General features: G+C 51.0%; 6 protein-coding genes across 6 annotated transcripts; 3 read left to right on the top strand and 3 right to left on the bottom strand.

Moving 5' to 3' along the window:
• Positions 1 to 281: 281 nt before the first annotated feature.
• On the top strand, positions 282 to 1786 carry UHO2_06602 (putative TYR1 - prephenate dehydrogenase (NADP+); the record flags this gene model as incomplete). The annotated part of the gene is made up of 2 exons (XM_041555018.1): positions 282 to 391; positions 499 to 1786. The coding sequence occupies 2 exons, from the start codon at positions 282 to 284 to the stop codon at positions 1784 to 1786; spliced, it is 1398 nt and encodes a 465-aa protein (XP_041410952.1).
• Positions 1787 to 3047: 1261 nt separating this feature from the next.
• UHO2_06601 (uncharacterized protein) lies at positions 3048 to 3740 on the top strand (the record flags this gene model as incomplete). Its single annotated transcript, XM_041555017.1, has 4 exons — positions 3048 to 3066; positions 3219 to 3262; positions 3389 to 3499; positions 3651 to 3740. 4 exons carry the CDS (start codon positions 3048 to 3050, stop codon positions 3738 to 3740), a joined length of 264 nt encoding a protein of 87 aa, XP_041410951.1.
• Positions 3741 to 3999: 259 nt separating this feature from the next.
• On the bottom strand, positions 4000 to 6123 carry UHO2_06600 (uncharacterized protein; the record flags this gene model as incomplete). The annotated part of the gene is made up of 1 exon (XM_041555016.1): positions 4000 to 6123. One exon carries the CDS (start codon positions 6121 to 6123, stop codon positions 4000 to 4002), a length of 2124 nt encoding a protein of 707 aa, XP_041410950.1.
• A 596-nt stretch (positions 6124 to 6719) lies between these two features.
• Positions 6720 to 9783, top strand: UHO2_06599 (uncharacterized protein; the record flags this gene model as incomplete). Its single annotated transcript, XM_041555015.1, has 7 exons — positions 6720 to 7250; positions 7380 to 7470; positions 7501 to 7755; positions 7786 to 8779; positions 8831 to 9407; positions 9506 to 9571; positions 9700 to 9783. 7 exons carry the CDS (start codon positions 6720 to 6722, stop codon positions 9781 to 9783), a joined length of 2598 nt encoding a protein of 865 aa, XP_041410949.1.
• Positions 9784 to 12493: 2710 nt separating this feature from the next.
• UHO2_06598 (uncharacterized protein) lies at positions 12494 to 13415 on the bottom strand (the record flags this gene model as incomplete). The annotated part of the gene is made up of 2 exons (XM_041555014.1): positions 12494 to 12853; positions 12942 to 13415. The coding sequence occupies 2 exons, from the start codon at positions 13413 to 13415 to the stop codon at positions 12494 to 12496; spliced, it is 834 nt and encodes a 277-aa protein (XP_041410948.1).
• A 763-nt stretch (positions 13416 to 14178) lies between these two features.
• On the bottom strand, positions 14179 to 14493 carry UHO2_06597 (uncharacterized protein; the record flags this gene model as incomplete). Its single annotated transcript, XM_041555013.1, has 1 exon — positions 14179 to 14493. The coding sequence occupies one exon, from the start codon at positions 14491 to 14493 to the stop codon at positions 14179 to 14181; it is 315 nt and encodes a 104-aa protein (XP_041410947.1).
• Positions 14494 to 14627: the final 134 nt, after the last annotated feature.

Genomic DNA, 14627 nt, shown 5'->3' with positions numbered 1-14627 from the left:
GTGAGCCGATCAAGTGTCCGTTGGCGCTTTCGACCCTTGTGATTTCTCTCCCTGCTTCCCCTCAGGAGTCATCCATCACTTCGGGTTGGCAGATCGCATCTTGGACTCAGCATCCTTCAACGCCTTGCCTTGCTACACCTCCTTTCCACCACCAAGAGTGTCGGTGCCATCGACCAGCGTACTAGCAAAGGTTTGCTGCCTTGATTTCATTTCGACCGAGTTCTGCCCAGTCAATCCACATCCTTTCGACAGCTCGAATAGAATCCCTGCAAGTCATCGAGATGGCGTCATCGTCAACATCAGAGATGGAATCCATCGAGATCGGCATCATCGGCATGGGCGACATGGGTCGTCTATACGCTACAAAGATCCGCGATGCTGGCTGGAAAAAGTGAGTGTGACGCCGAGACATTGCTGCAGATCTTCCTATGTCGACTTCCGCCGGAGCTTGTTGCTGACTTCTCTCTTGCATCTCTTTTGCTTGTAATGAGCAAATAGCGTCAACGTTTGCGATCGACCTGAGAACTTTGAGAGCCTTCGCAAAGAGTTCCAAGGCTCAGGCCTCAATGTGCTGCGAGATGGTCACCTTGTCTCGCGGCGAAGTGACTACATCATCTACTCGGTCGAAGCTGCCTACATTGACAGGGTCGTCGAGCAGTACGGCTCATCCACCAAGATTGGCGCCATCGTCGCAGGTCAAACTTCGGTCAAGACGCCAGAGAAGGAAGCTTTCCAGAAGCATCTCCCTCAAGATGCCTACATCATCTCCTGCCACTCGATGCATGGCCCCAAGGTTGATCCCACCGGTCAACCGCTCATCCTCATTCAGCATCGTGCACCAGACGAAAAGCTTCGACTTGTCGAAAAGATCATGTCCTGCTTCAAGTCCAACTTTGTCTACCTCACCTACGACGAGCACGACACCGTCACTGCCAACACTCAGGCTGTTACACACGCCGCTTTCCTCTCGATGGGCACTGCCTGGTGCTGTTCTCACCAATATCCATGGGAATCGGAGCGCTACCCTGGTGGTATTGAGACCGTCAAGATCAACATCTGTCTCCGTATCTACTCTGCAAAATGGCACGTCTATGCAGGCTTGGCTCTCCTCAACCCAGCGGCGAAAACGCAAGTAACACAGTTCGCACAGAGCTGCACCGACTTATTCAAGCTTATGGTGGCAGAGCGCGAGGAGGAGCTGATTGAACGTGTGTTTGCAGCACGCAACAAGGTTTTCGGTTGGGAGAAGGACGAAGAGAGTAACAGCGTCATCTCTCGCTCAGGCACAAAGGAGGAGCGCAAACCCATCCTTATGAGCGACAAACTTCTCGACCGCTTCCACATGGCAGCACGCAAAGCCACCTCTGCAGCCAACAGCGACTCTGGCGAAAGGGACGCAATCGCACAATCACACCCTCCACCCAACTCGCATCTCTCACTCTTGGCAATCGTCGACTGCTGGAGCTCTCTCGGCATTAACCCTTACGACCATCTTGACTTGGCAGCAACGCCCATATTTAGGATCTGGATCGGTGTTTGCGAGTATCTCTTCCGCTCACCGCAGAGATTGCGACAGGCCTGCCATGCTGCGGCCAGGGATCACAGCTTCAGGGCGGACGATACCGAGTTTGTTATCGCCTCCCGAGGGTGGGCTCAAGCAGTGCAGTTTGGCAACTTTGACAGCTACCAGAGGAGATTTGAGGAGACGAGGTCTTTTTTCGAGCATAGGTTCCAGGAGGCAGGTGCGGTCGGAGCCGAGATGCTCAAGGTTGTTCTCGCAAACTAGATACACCAGTCTTGCAAACAGTTATTGAACTGTACTTCTATGTGTCACAATGTCTTTATTGCAACAGTGGGCGTGCAACAGTGGGCGTGATATATGTTTGAGCCAGACGTAGGCTGAGCTCATTTGATCTTGTCGAGTGGTCGATTGAATCCTCCCTTCCTGTTGATGTGAATGCAAGCCGTAGAGGTCAGAAAGCAAGAGTCAGAACAACTTTTCCCTGCAACAAGTCTCGTGTCGAATGGCTGCCTGTATGTACCTGTTCATGTATTGACGCCAAGTACGCTCTTTCTTAACTTCTGCTGCTCCCGCGGCGTTTCCTGCTACTTTCTTTCCCTTTGTCGTGCCAAAGCCGCCGAATCCCATCATCGCTGCCATAGCATCCTCATCTCCTTCTGCCTCATCTCTGTCCCCTTCTTCCCCGCCTTCCTCTCCTGCTTCTGCTCCGATACCCTGCGAGGTTCCACTCTGTCCTTCTGTGGAGGTGGCTGCTTTGCCTCCATGACGTGTCGGAGCAGACGGCGCTAGAGCTTGCGGTGAACGGCTTCTTCTACCTGATGCTGAGGGGCGAGAGCGGTCATCTCTACTGCGCAATGGCTCATCACGGTGCCTTCTTGGTGAGCGAGGTCGAGGTAGGAGACCATCATCATCGTACGCAGAAGGTCTTGGACGGGGTGGTCTGTCCCTGTACCGGTCGTCTCTGTCTCTTGATCTGTAGTCTCCTCTCCCCGCTCGATCTGGGCGGCCTTCTTCGTCTCGACGCGGAGGCGGTGGTACTCGTTCGTCCTTCCTCCAGTCCCGTTGACCAGCATTGTTTCGTGATGATCGCGAATAGCTGGGGCTTGGGCTGCGTCTTCTTCGATCAGATGGTTCACCCCTGTTCTCTCTGTAGCCACTTCTTGAATCGTCGATGTAAGGTCTCGGCGGTGGTGGTGGAGGTCTGCGGCCGCTCATCTTGCCTTTGCTTTTCTGTGATGGATTGATGGTCGAGTGAGAGTCAGAAGACAGTGAAAGGCAATGCTCGGGGAAAAAGAAGAGTTCAACAGCGAAGTGGAGGTGGAAATTGTCTCGCCCGAGAAAATCTAGGTGTTGAGAAGCAAATTGGCACGGATCCGAGCGCAACATCGCGTTATTCGAGCTTTCAGTCATTCCAACACGACCATCATACCACACAATACCTCATCTGACAATAGCCAGCAGAACAGCACGGACGATATAGCATCGACTTCGAATCTAAAACAGACAGCAGACACACTTAGTCAAGATGGCAGGCGGAGGATACCGTAAGTACAGCCGGAGAAGAGTCGTTCGTAGAAACTTCGATAGGAGAAGACAACAAAGAAGAGATCTCGAAAGCAAGAGGATATACCACATCGAAGGACGCAGATAGCTGACGATACATCCGCATGACAATATCTCTGTTGACTCGGGACAGACCCATACAAGGCCGACCCGGCGCTTGACCGATGGCAGAACATGGTACGTTCTCATTTCGTAGCAATTTCTACTCACTCCATACAAGTCACTGACACCTTGATCGTCTCTCCCGATACACGTCGTGAAACCAACACCCTCTGTCGATCTCGCCAACGATGCATCAAATAGCACTCAACCATGTACCAAAGGTTTCGATTGACACCTTCGAATGCACGTAAAGTCTTCCTCTGGGGTCTCACTGTTCCCGTCCTCACTTACTACGCTGCCTCGTACACTGATGTAAGTCTACTCTCATCGCTTTATTCGATTTCCGCTCGAGGACTGTGCCTCTCTATCTGGGTTTCGCCTGAGAACGGAATTCTTTCATCTTGTTTCCGCTTGGAAACGGAACGGAACTGACAAATTGGACTGTCCATATTATGAATTGCAGGACCGATGGGAGCTTCGCGGAAAGACTCGACAGGACTCTTTGCTTCGTAACCAACCTGCTGCTCCAGCTGCTAAGGCTGGTGAGGAGTAAGGGGCGCGCTGGTGTTCATCAATTCAGAAGACATGCAATAGTATTTGATCCCGTTCGTTCATGTCCAATTGTGTGGCTAGCAACCACTGTGTTCTCGAAAAGCTCGTTAGGCTAATTCACAACAGAGTAGGCAGAAGATTGCAACGCTTCACTCCAATGAAACACAGAGACAGACACAAAGAGCACCTTCATACACAGACAAACAGGTGCACAGAAGCAGTTTTATGAGTCGATGGGGATTTATTGATCAGGCTCCGCTCTAATCACCATCCAACACCCACTCTCTGAACCCCTCACTTCCACCCCAAACTCTGTCCAACGCAACAGTCTCCAACCACCTTTGCAGTGCTCTCCTCCTCGTTTCCAGATACTTTGCATCGTATTTGCTCAACAAGCCTGTTCTTCTTGTCGGTAGTTGAGGCAACCATTTCGCTTGGTCTTTACATTCCTCCAACAGAGTCCGTCTGAGTTTGAGGAACGAGGAGAAACGTTTATGTGTGATGATGGCAGTTCCTTGTTTCGTGAGGATGCGGAGTTCGAAAACTACCCAACCACGAGCTTGGGAGCCTACTTCTGACCAGCCTCGAATGCGGACCTCACGAGCAAAGACTTCGGTTGGGGATGAGGAATGACGATGGGAGGAGGAACGACGTCGGGAGGTGAGAGATCGACGTTCGATGGATGTGTGAGATGCAGAACGGGAGGAAGAGGTAAGGTTGGAGACTGGGAGGGAGACGAGGGATGCTTTGTCGCCGTCATCGGATGCAGCATTGTCCCCGGCCGCTAGCAGGTTGTCGAGACTTCGTGATGACCTGAGTGGGCTGGCTGGTTCTGAGGCTGATCCATGGCGTGGATGCCTCGTAGGCTCGGACGCGACCCAAGGATTGTCTCGTTGCGCTGGATCGGCTGATCTTGTCCCGCTTATTGGCTCGAAGATGTCGTCGGTGCTGGGAGTGCGAGGCTGCAAAGATGGCAAGGCCAAAGTCCTTGTTAGGGTAGACATAGCCGGCGACCCATTCCAGGAGCCACTGTCCGTATCCGCGTCGACCACAAAACCTGACGCCCTTGCCTGTCTTCGATTCCCGTGAAGCACCACCGTCTCCACTTTCGCCTGACTCAACTCAATCGTCGGTGTCGACCTCCTCATCGTCGGCAATTCGATCTTCAATCTCGTACTGTCCACCATTGACCCGCCTTGATTCGGTGACAACAACCCCTTGCCCTCGTCCTCCTCCACAGCAGCTTCCACACCCTGTAGTTGCAAGCCTTTGAGTGCAGTGGTGACCTCTGCATCAGCATCTACCCTCGAAGATGTGGAAGACAGTCTTGCTTTCCGTGGTATTGGCGAGAGCGAGAGTTGTTTGGAGGAAGACGATGAAGGAGAGCCAAAGTCAGACGCCGTGCTGTGGAAACTTGCGTGGCGAACCATAACCGCTTCGTTGAACTCGTCATCATGAGAGAGGATGAGTGCTCCAGAGACAGCTCGAGGGCCTTTGAGAATGCTAGGTGGTCGATGGCCTGCTGAGGGTCTGCGTTCTTTCTTCTTGCCTGGGGAAGAGGAGGGTGCTGGGAGAGTAGGAGTTGGTGCTGGTGAGAAGGCATCTGGGAAGGATTCGAGGAAGAACGCGGGCGGGCTGGTCGCGTTTGCTTTCGCCCCGCTTTCTGAAGCAGACGCATTGTCGGAAGGAGGGCGGAGCGGCGATGATGAGCGTGCTGGATTCGGGCTCAAGACTCGGTCCGTCGAGGTGCTTCCGCTTGGCTGCGGGGTGCCTTGATTTCGTGAGGCTGGACGCGGTCTGCCCCCTAGGATTCGGCCGACCACTTTGCCATTGACTATACGCTCTCCATATTGGTTGATGTAGATGTCGTTGATAGGTGTGCGCACTCGCAGCTTACTTGGCGAAGCTGATCTTTCCTGCCCGTCGATGTTGTCTAGCAGACGCGACACGACGGAATCTGTCGTGTTCGATGCCTGAGCGGTAGCAGCCTTGAACGACTCCATTCGACTGCTCAGCCCTCTTGCTGGGAGATTGTCATCCGCGTCATCTAGCAAGCTACCTCCGAGTTCGACCTTGGTTGGCTCATCTGATCTACCTGCTGACAAAATGGATGGGCTGTCTTGCACATCTCTGCTTTGCGCAGACGTTGGTGGAGCAGGCCAGTGAAAAGGTCGAACATCGGTGGGCGAGTAGATGACCTCAAGCTTGGACGTTGCAGAAGATGCTGGCAGTACCGTTGGAGAAGGTACAACGGCCTTGATTGGTGTCGCTTGTCGCCTTTGCAGTAGGTGAGGTGAGGGTGTGAACGCGGTAGGTTTCAAGGGTCCAAGGTCTAAGAGCTGGTCGGTAGCTTCACGCAGCTCTTTTGCTAGCTCTGCTTCCATCATGTCCGAGGCCAACTGAAACGAGCAGCTGCCGTCATGATCAGTCGTGAAGCTGCTATGTATGTCCGCTGCGCGAGGGAAGTTGAGTGGACGATGAGCTCGTTGATGGTAGCTAAAGCGTGAAGGGAAGCAAAGTCATGCGGCAGCATCCGTGCGTGCATTTCTTGGGCCCTTTCTCGACTCCACACGTCGGCGTTTTGCGTCGTTGTTAGGTCGCGCTTACTACCACCGCCCAAGATCGGCGAAATAGGTTGGGACGAATTGGCCGTCGTTTGTGTGCGGCAAAGTTAGTTGAAGTAGATGAAGCTACACAAAGCGTAGAGACTGCGGAGGTAGTGCTTACGGCCGAGTAAAAGGTTTGAGCATCCGAGCATGGGCCACATGTGTCACAACCTACTCAAGACAAATGCTTTGTTTTGCTCCACAGTTGATGTGGCTTTCTGCCACTCCTCTTTTGTATATATATAGACTCCTTTTTCACTTCTTGCTCTCTCTCTCTCCCATTATCATCATCAAATCATATGAAAACTTCAACTGGCTCCCAACATGGGGCTCGAACCCATGACATTCAGATTAAGAGTCTGATGCTTAGCACAATGCTGCCATCGACAAGAGCAGGGCAGACTAGAAGAGATGATGATCAAGCGGCTGCAGCTGCAGGCAATGGTCAAGAGGAGGGTTGGCTCATGCAGGTAGTTAGAATCTTACAGTTAGCAAACCCAGCACTGACGGTGGAGGAAGCAATAGTGTGGGTGATGGGTCTTGTCACCATTAGCAATCAAACCCCACAAGGAGAGATGGAAAAGATTCCCAAGGATGTCTTGAGCTCAATTGCCCATATTAAGAAACTTAGCAATAGCAACTGGCACACCTGGGAGCCTACCTTCATCAACTGTCTGCAACAAGTATGCAACATGAAGGAAATCCTGTATGGCAAGATAGCACTGGGAAGCAAGGGGTATGATGAGGACTTGGACAAGGCACTTGTAGGTCTTATCCATGCCTCCTGTGATCACAGTCCAGAGAGCCACATTGATACATACACTGTTAGGGGTGTGGATGAATGTGTCCAACTTGGTAGTACACTATATGCTAAGCTCAAGAAGGTGCTAATGTTGAACAATGTGGTAAAATGAGTGGGCCTGCAGGACCACATCCATACCATATGTCTGTACAATCGTGATGTCATCAAGCTAGGCAAGGAACTGGACTCCATCTGGAATGATGCTGCATGACTTGGGAAATGACTTGACAAGGACCTCAAGAAATCCACCCTATACCATTGCACAGCACAAGATTGGTTCTATGCCAACTCTGTTGATGCTCTCAAGACAGCCAAACCAGATTGTAAGTATGATGAAGCCTACCACACATTAGCAAAGAAGCAACAGGATGGTGAGGTCACTGGCCATATTAGAGGAACAGCAAGGGTTGCCACAAGCATGGAACAGGGGAGCACCAACCAGGTGGAGCAAGGACCCAGGGGCAGGCATGATCCTCACAACCCCTCGGCCCCTCCAAAGTGCTATGCTTGTGGAGGACCTAATCACATTGCTTGGAACTGCACAAACACCAACAACAACCCTGCACCGAGTATGGACAGACCCACCACCAATCCAGCACAAGAAGCAAGTCAGTAGGAACTCGGGTGCACCCTCCTAGTGATCGGCAGGGATGAGCAACCAACATCGGACACCTGGATCATCAATTCGGGTGCTATGCACCACATGGTGAACAATGAAAGAATGCTGCTCACCTTGACATGCAAGGATGGTCAGATCTGTACAGCTGGAAATGAAAGGCTTCAAGTGAAGGCCATAGGAGATGCCTCCCTTCGGGTTGGTGATGTAACCATTCAACTATTGGATGTGCTCTATGTGCCAAAACTTAATTCTAATTTATTATCAGTACAAGGCTTGATTGAGAATGGTGCACAGGTAACTTTCAATGAGTTTGGAACCATCATTAAGCAAAATGATGGCACACAAATACAATACAAGAGGAACAGAAGAAAAGGGTGGTTCAAAGTACAGGGAAAGGCACTAGCCCTGGAGTTGGAAGAGACACTCAACAACGTCCCAGAGGACAACCAGAACACAGGAAAACTAGATAATGCCCCAGAGGGCAATAAGGACATGAAGCATCGAGACAGCTACCTATGGCATGAGAGGTTCAGACACCCAGGACGAGACAAAACGAGACAAATCCGGGCTCATTACCTAGGTACCAACAAGGAAATGGAACATGAGTCGAAGTGCTGTAATGCATGCAGCCAAGGAAAACAGACTCGAGCATGGATGGGCCAATCAGAGTCAGAAAGAATGGAAGCACCATTAGAGCTGGTACACATAGACCTGATGACAGATTTCAAAGGACATGCCAACTACCACTATGCACTAGTTGCTGTGGACAACTTCTCCTCTCTGATCTATGTGGAACCACTCTGCACCAAGAGCACTGCACTCACAGTGCTGAGGAGGTGGATAGCCAAGATGGAATGGGCAATGGACAGGAAACTCAAAACACTCTGCAGCAACAATGGAGGAGAATGGTGCAGCATAGCAGCTGAAGACTGGCAAACTCAAGAGGGTTTCAAGTGGCAAAAGAGCATCCTGGGGATCAGCATCCAAAATGGACAGGCAGAGAGAGCAATCAGGTCAGTCCAAGAAAAGATGCACTCAATGCTGATTGGTTGAGCTTGCCCCAGAGAGTTGTGGCCATACACAATCACAGCAGCAGCACATGTGATGAACCTCACCCCTTCAGCCACCAAGACCATTCCCCATGAGGCCTTTTACAGAACCACTGCACACAAACTGGCCCAACAGCTGCGAGTTTTTGGGTGCCTGGCATGGGTCCATGTTCAACGGAAGGACCAGCAAGGCAAGTATGGGGCTAGAGCAAAGCCAGCCATCATGATTGGGTATGACGATGAGCACAAAGCATGGAAGTTCTGCAACCCAGACCAGCCCACATCAATTCAATGGAGCAACTCAGCAATGTTCCATGAAGACAAAGGATGGAGTGATCGCCAGCAGGAGGCATGCAAGCCCATGGAAGTCAAGGAGGAGGGTGCTGCACCAACCACAGTGGAGGAGGAGACCAGATCGGAGACCGTGGTGGAGGACCTTCTGCCAGCCATGGACAGTGTCAGGGGTCTCGCGCCTGAAACCCAGGTCGGTCTGTCGAGATATTTGGTGACTATCAAACTGTGCAACAGCTATTGTCTCGGTATTGGTCTCAATGAGCTAGTCATTCGGCAACTATCAAGTTGTGTGATGACAGTGGGTGGCATTCATTGTATATACTATCGTAGGTTTTGGCTGACCTCTGTGGACACTCCATTCAGGGGTAGCTTGGCACAATCAATATCAATACATAGGTTGTGATGACACCAAGGTCTGGTGTGAGTGTTGATGATGATGAGGTCAATGGTGTTGGTGATAAGGTTGGTGAATGTCAATGATAATGAGGTTGATGGTGTTGGTGATGAGGTTGGTGGTGTCAACATGAGTGTCCAGTGTGTTGACTGATGCTTGAGGTGATCCCTGGACTGCAGTGGACTACTGCCTTCAGTTCTATCTATATCCAGACCACTGGTTTGCTATGAACTGCCTTTGGATGTCAGGTAGTGGTGATACAACACATGCACTACAATGAGGAGCAACCTTGATAGATTGCTACTTATGCTGACTGAAACTAATATATACTTATGCTGAAGTGATAACTAGTTATGATGTGTGTGTAGAGTGGATGAGGATCCACTTGACCTTTGATGATGAGAAAGTATGGTTATATACCTCTTCACAGCATCACCAGCAATGCTGCTCCTGCTCTCTCTCTCCAGAGAGTACCTTCTTCATCGAGTACTGTACAGGGGGCCCCTCTAGCACCACTCCTGTCCTCCTTGAGCTATCGACTCCTTTGACACTGCTCCTCCTCCTTGCTATCCTGCTTGCTTGGCACCCTTGTGCCTCTTGAGCTGTGTCGACTCCTTTGACACTGCTCCTCCTCCTTGCTATCCTGCTTGTTTGGCACCCCTGTGCCTCCTGAGTGGTGTTGACTCCTTCGACACTGCTCCTCCTCCTCAGGACCTGCTTGCCAGTTTCCTATACACTGCTCCTTCTCCTTTGACTGGTGACAGTTCCTTTGACTCTTGTCTCTCAAGCCCCTGAGTGGTAACCATCTGCATGCTCCTTGAGCTTGGTCCTCTTTGTGGCTGTGCCTGGCCCTCCTTGCATATGGGCCCAGTCCTCCTTTGCATGTGAGTCCATAGGAGTCCATGGTCTCCATGGAGACTGCACTATGACCATGCTCTCTAATGGTATCAACTAGATCTCCGATACCTGTGCTCCTTCCATATGAACCAGTGACCCTCCTGCTTCTTGAGCATTCAGGCCCATGACAATACCTTGAAACAACAGCATAATGAACAGGGTACATATGCTGTTGAGAGGGGGAGTTGAAGTAGATGAAGCTACACAAAGTGTAGAGACTGTGGAGGTAGTGCTTACAGCTGAGTAAAAGGTTTGAGCATCCGAGCATGGGCCACATGTGTCACAACCTACTCAAGACAAATGCTTTGTTTTGCTCTGCAGTTGATGCAGCTCTCTGCTGCTCCTCTTTTGTATATATATAGACTCCTTTTTCACTTCTCGCTCTCTCTCTCTCCCATTATCATCATCAAATCATACGAAAACTTCAACTAAGTTGAGCTAAGAAAAGAAGCGTCGCTTGACAAAGGTATCCATCCAATATGATGATGAAAGTTGACGTAAGCCGATGGTGAAGAGATCGGGCTAGGTCAATCTAATCGGAGATTTGGCAGATCCGATCTGACAAGAGATCGGGTACAACCCTAACCCTGCTCGTTGTCAAGTTAGATCACTAAGTAGAAGTACTCGCCACCTTTGGCAGGTCCTCCCCGCTAACCCGGGCAAGTTCCCTGGCGGTCTCGAGAAAGTCGTCGACGAGATCAAGAGTCTCGGGCTCAAGGCTGGTATCTACTTTTCCGCTGGCGTAATGACTTGTGGTCATCACATTGGGTCGCTTGGATACGAAGACGTAGATGCGAAGGCTTGGTCCGACGATGGTTTCGAGTATTTGAAGTATCACAACTCTTTCTCGCAAGGGCAGTTCGGGAACCCAAAAATCTCGTTTGATCGATACAATGCGATGTCCCAAGCCCTTAACAAGACTTCTGGGGACCCAATTCTCTACTCGATGTGCAACTGGGGCGAAGACTAGCCTTAGCTCTTCGCGACCAAGATCGCTAACTCCTGGCGCATCTCAGGCGACATCTACCCCTCCTTCAACAAGGATGACGATCGTTGCCCCTGTACCGATATCACCATGTGTGATCTGCAAGGATATCACTGTTCTATCGCCAAGATTCTAGACTTTGCCGCAGGTCTAGGCCAGAAAGCCTAGCCAGGAGCATGGGACGATCTTGATATGCTGCATGTTGGTAATCGAGGTCTGTCGATCGACGAAAGTTTAGTTCATCTCTCCATGTGGGCAATGGTCAAAAGCCCACTTATTCTCGGCAACGATCTCACGAAAATGACAAACCAAACCCGTGCCATCATCAAAAACAAACACGTCATCGACATTTCCCAAGACCCTAAGGGTTCCCCCGCAGTCCGACTCTGGAAGAAACAGCACAACGACGGTAACACTCAATTGTGGAAGATCGCACTTATCAACGGCACCTATGCTGTTGCAGCGATCAATGTGAGTGAGTCGGAAAAGAAGATGGAGATCAGTATGGATGATGTATCCCTTTGACGAGTATCTGGAAGGGGAGGATTTGAAAGATGATGCTTGGAACGCCTATGATCTGTGGAAAGGAGTCGACTTTAGTAAGGACCCGAGTAAAGAAGAAGAGGTAGGAATCGAGCAGATCAAGGTTGGGGATCGTTTGTTCAAGGGTAGTTTGGGAGAGGTGACAGTGGCGAAGCATGGTATCAAGCTTTTCAAGTTGACTCCGGCTGGGAGCGGCAGTGGGAGCTCGCAGCAAAGGAGAAGTGGGAGGGATGGTCTGGATCAGGTTACGAGAGAATTTGCAGAGATGAAGCCGAGTAGGATTATTGGTTCGGGTGCTTTCTCTATCTGAGAGATGCACAGCGTCTTGTATAGTGTCATGGCTCAGTAAAAGGACGGCTAAAACGTCACACAGCAGAACAACAGACCAGCTTATAGCGTGCGAAACTGTCAACAACGAGAATGAGTGTGGGTGTGTGTATTGCTGGGATAGAAACAGCATCTTTCATCGAAAAGCGACGAGAACGATGTGAACGGGCAGAATTACACCATGATTCTAGACTAAGGACGACTGTAAGACATTCTCGGAGCAGCTGAGCGGCCAAGCCTAGAACAAAGTCCAAACGCCAACTGAAGCCACAATAGCAGCAGCGGTAAACATCGCCACCGCTCCACCCACCATCTCAGCACCTGCACCCGATGTAGTGCCTGTACCGCTGCTTCCACCAGCACTCGAACCAACACTGGCGTTCTTAACCTCGCTGTTCGGCTGAGGAATGCGCGACGATTCCGTCTTGACTACGGTCGGAGTGGTTCCTTCCGAAGTGGATGGAGTTGCACCTGAACCATTGGTCGCGTCCTTTTTACCCGCGTCGTCATTGTTGACAGTGGGCATGTTCTCGAGGTTGTCCGATCCAGCGTAGCCTGGGATCTGTAATCCGGGGGCTCCTGAGACTGCGCAGATGCTCTATCATCCCAAGCCAGACAAATAGTTTCTTATCAGTATGTCTCCCAAACAATATAACAAAAGCAAAAGGAGAGCGTGTGGTACTTACCGTGATTACCCCAGCCGCACCATGGTACTGAGCAGGACAGGTTGCATTAACGCAAGCAAAAGTACCCTGGATGAAGTCCTGACTCTTACAGAAGCAATCGGGTTTACTGAGGTCTTTACCACAACCAGCATTATCGGTGGATTTAGTCGCACAGGAGGTGACACATTGACCGTGTTGCATGGGTCCGCTCTTCTCGCCCGGTTTCTGACCGGAAGAGTTGTCGTCGGTGGAGTCAGACATGGTTCCCATCATGTGAGATTGATCGGCTAGGATGGATTTGGCATCGGATCCACCGGCTGGAGCGGAGATCGAACCTCCATCGCTGCTGGCGGAAGAGGGAGGAGAGGCACCTGGAGGTGCTTCCTCGAGGGTCGGAGCAGAAGCCGAGGGATCGTGTGCCGACGCAATTACGAATGCTAGCGCGAAAAAGAGAAAGAGAAAAGAGAACTTGGTACGGCGGTTGGTGAGAGACATTTTCAGCAAAGTCGTGAGAGGAATTGATGGTGGTAGTAGGAAGAGGAAGCCGATCCAAGAGAGAGTGTCTCACTTTATGAAGGTGCGACAAGGGCAGAGCTACATTTCGTAAATGGTTTTGGCACAGCTGAGTTTGTCGTGGTGGGATCGAGTATCAATGCTGATCGATTGTTGCGAAGAGGAAAGAAGGGACGGTGCTTGATGAAATACATGCGGTCGACATGGTGACTTCATTTTGTAGAGGCCCGCGATTTCAGCCACCGTGCAATTTTCTGCTGCAAACAGGTGGGAGCCAAACTTGGGGGCCAGCATGTGATGGTACGGACCGTGCACTGCGTCTTCATACTTCCATACAGGCCCTCAAGCTCGCCGCTCTGGCCATTCAAAACCATCACAGGTGAATGCAAAGAAAAGCTTCGCTGCTACGTGAAAGGGGACGACACAGGGGAAGCCTACAAGGTACAGATCAAACTAGGCTTTGACAGGAGGGTCGGGCTTGTCCTGCGACGATACATGGCGTTGGTGTCATTTGCGGAGTTGGCGATGGTGGGAGCATTCGTGGCGTCGTTAAGCGCTTTCTCGTATACCCTCTTCGGAAGCATTCAATAGAATGCAAAGAGGTCAGACATTGTTTCGTGTGGTCGAAGAGTCATAATTTGGAAATTGTCAGGGGGCAGAAGCCAAATCTCGTAGGCAAGGGCATGCGTTGACATGTGCTCGTAAGGTACGAGGCTAGCCAGCTCTTGAAACTTGCTGAGCCACTTCAGCCATCCTTCAGGCTGACGAATGGTATCAGCCGAAAGGCTTTAGACGTGCGTCGATGTTGGTGATGCAGTCCCTGGTCCTGAAGCGCTCCTTCAATTTGGGCTTCAAGCGCATCCCAAGACCTTGCGCATTCGTAATTCTGTTCCTTGAACCAAATATGCTCGCCTCCCTCCAAGCGGACCGAGAGGTACCCGGTTGTCTTTGTATCGCTGCTGTGTGCATTCTGGAAGATGAGGAGACGTTTGAATTTCCTTATGAAGTTTTCGACTGGTACATCGCCGGGACCGCCCGAGAAGATGGGAAGGGGTGTCATGGTGATCATCAGCGTTAGTTTCTGCCCGGACTGTGTTTAATCCTGATGATGGTTTGGCCAAGTTGCGTTGGTAGGCTTAATTGAGGTACTTGTGGATTGCCGTTGTCGTCGGTCAGAAGGCGTAATGGGACAGT

This window comes from Ustilago hordei, assembly GCF_900519145.1.
Source record: "Ustilago hordei strain Uho2 genome assembly, contig: UHO2_contig_19, whole genome shotgun sequence".
NCBI classification, from domain to species: domain Eukaryota; kingdom Fungi; phylum Basidiomycota; class Ustilaginomycetes; order Ustilaginales; family Ustilaginaceae; genus Ustilago; species Ustilago hordei.
The sequence above is the reverse complement of the archived record's forward strand: the minus strand, read 5'-3'. Positions and strand labels throughout refer to the sequence as shown.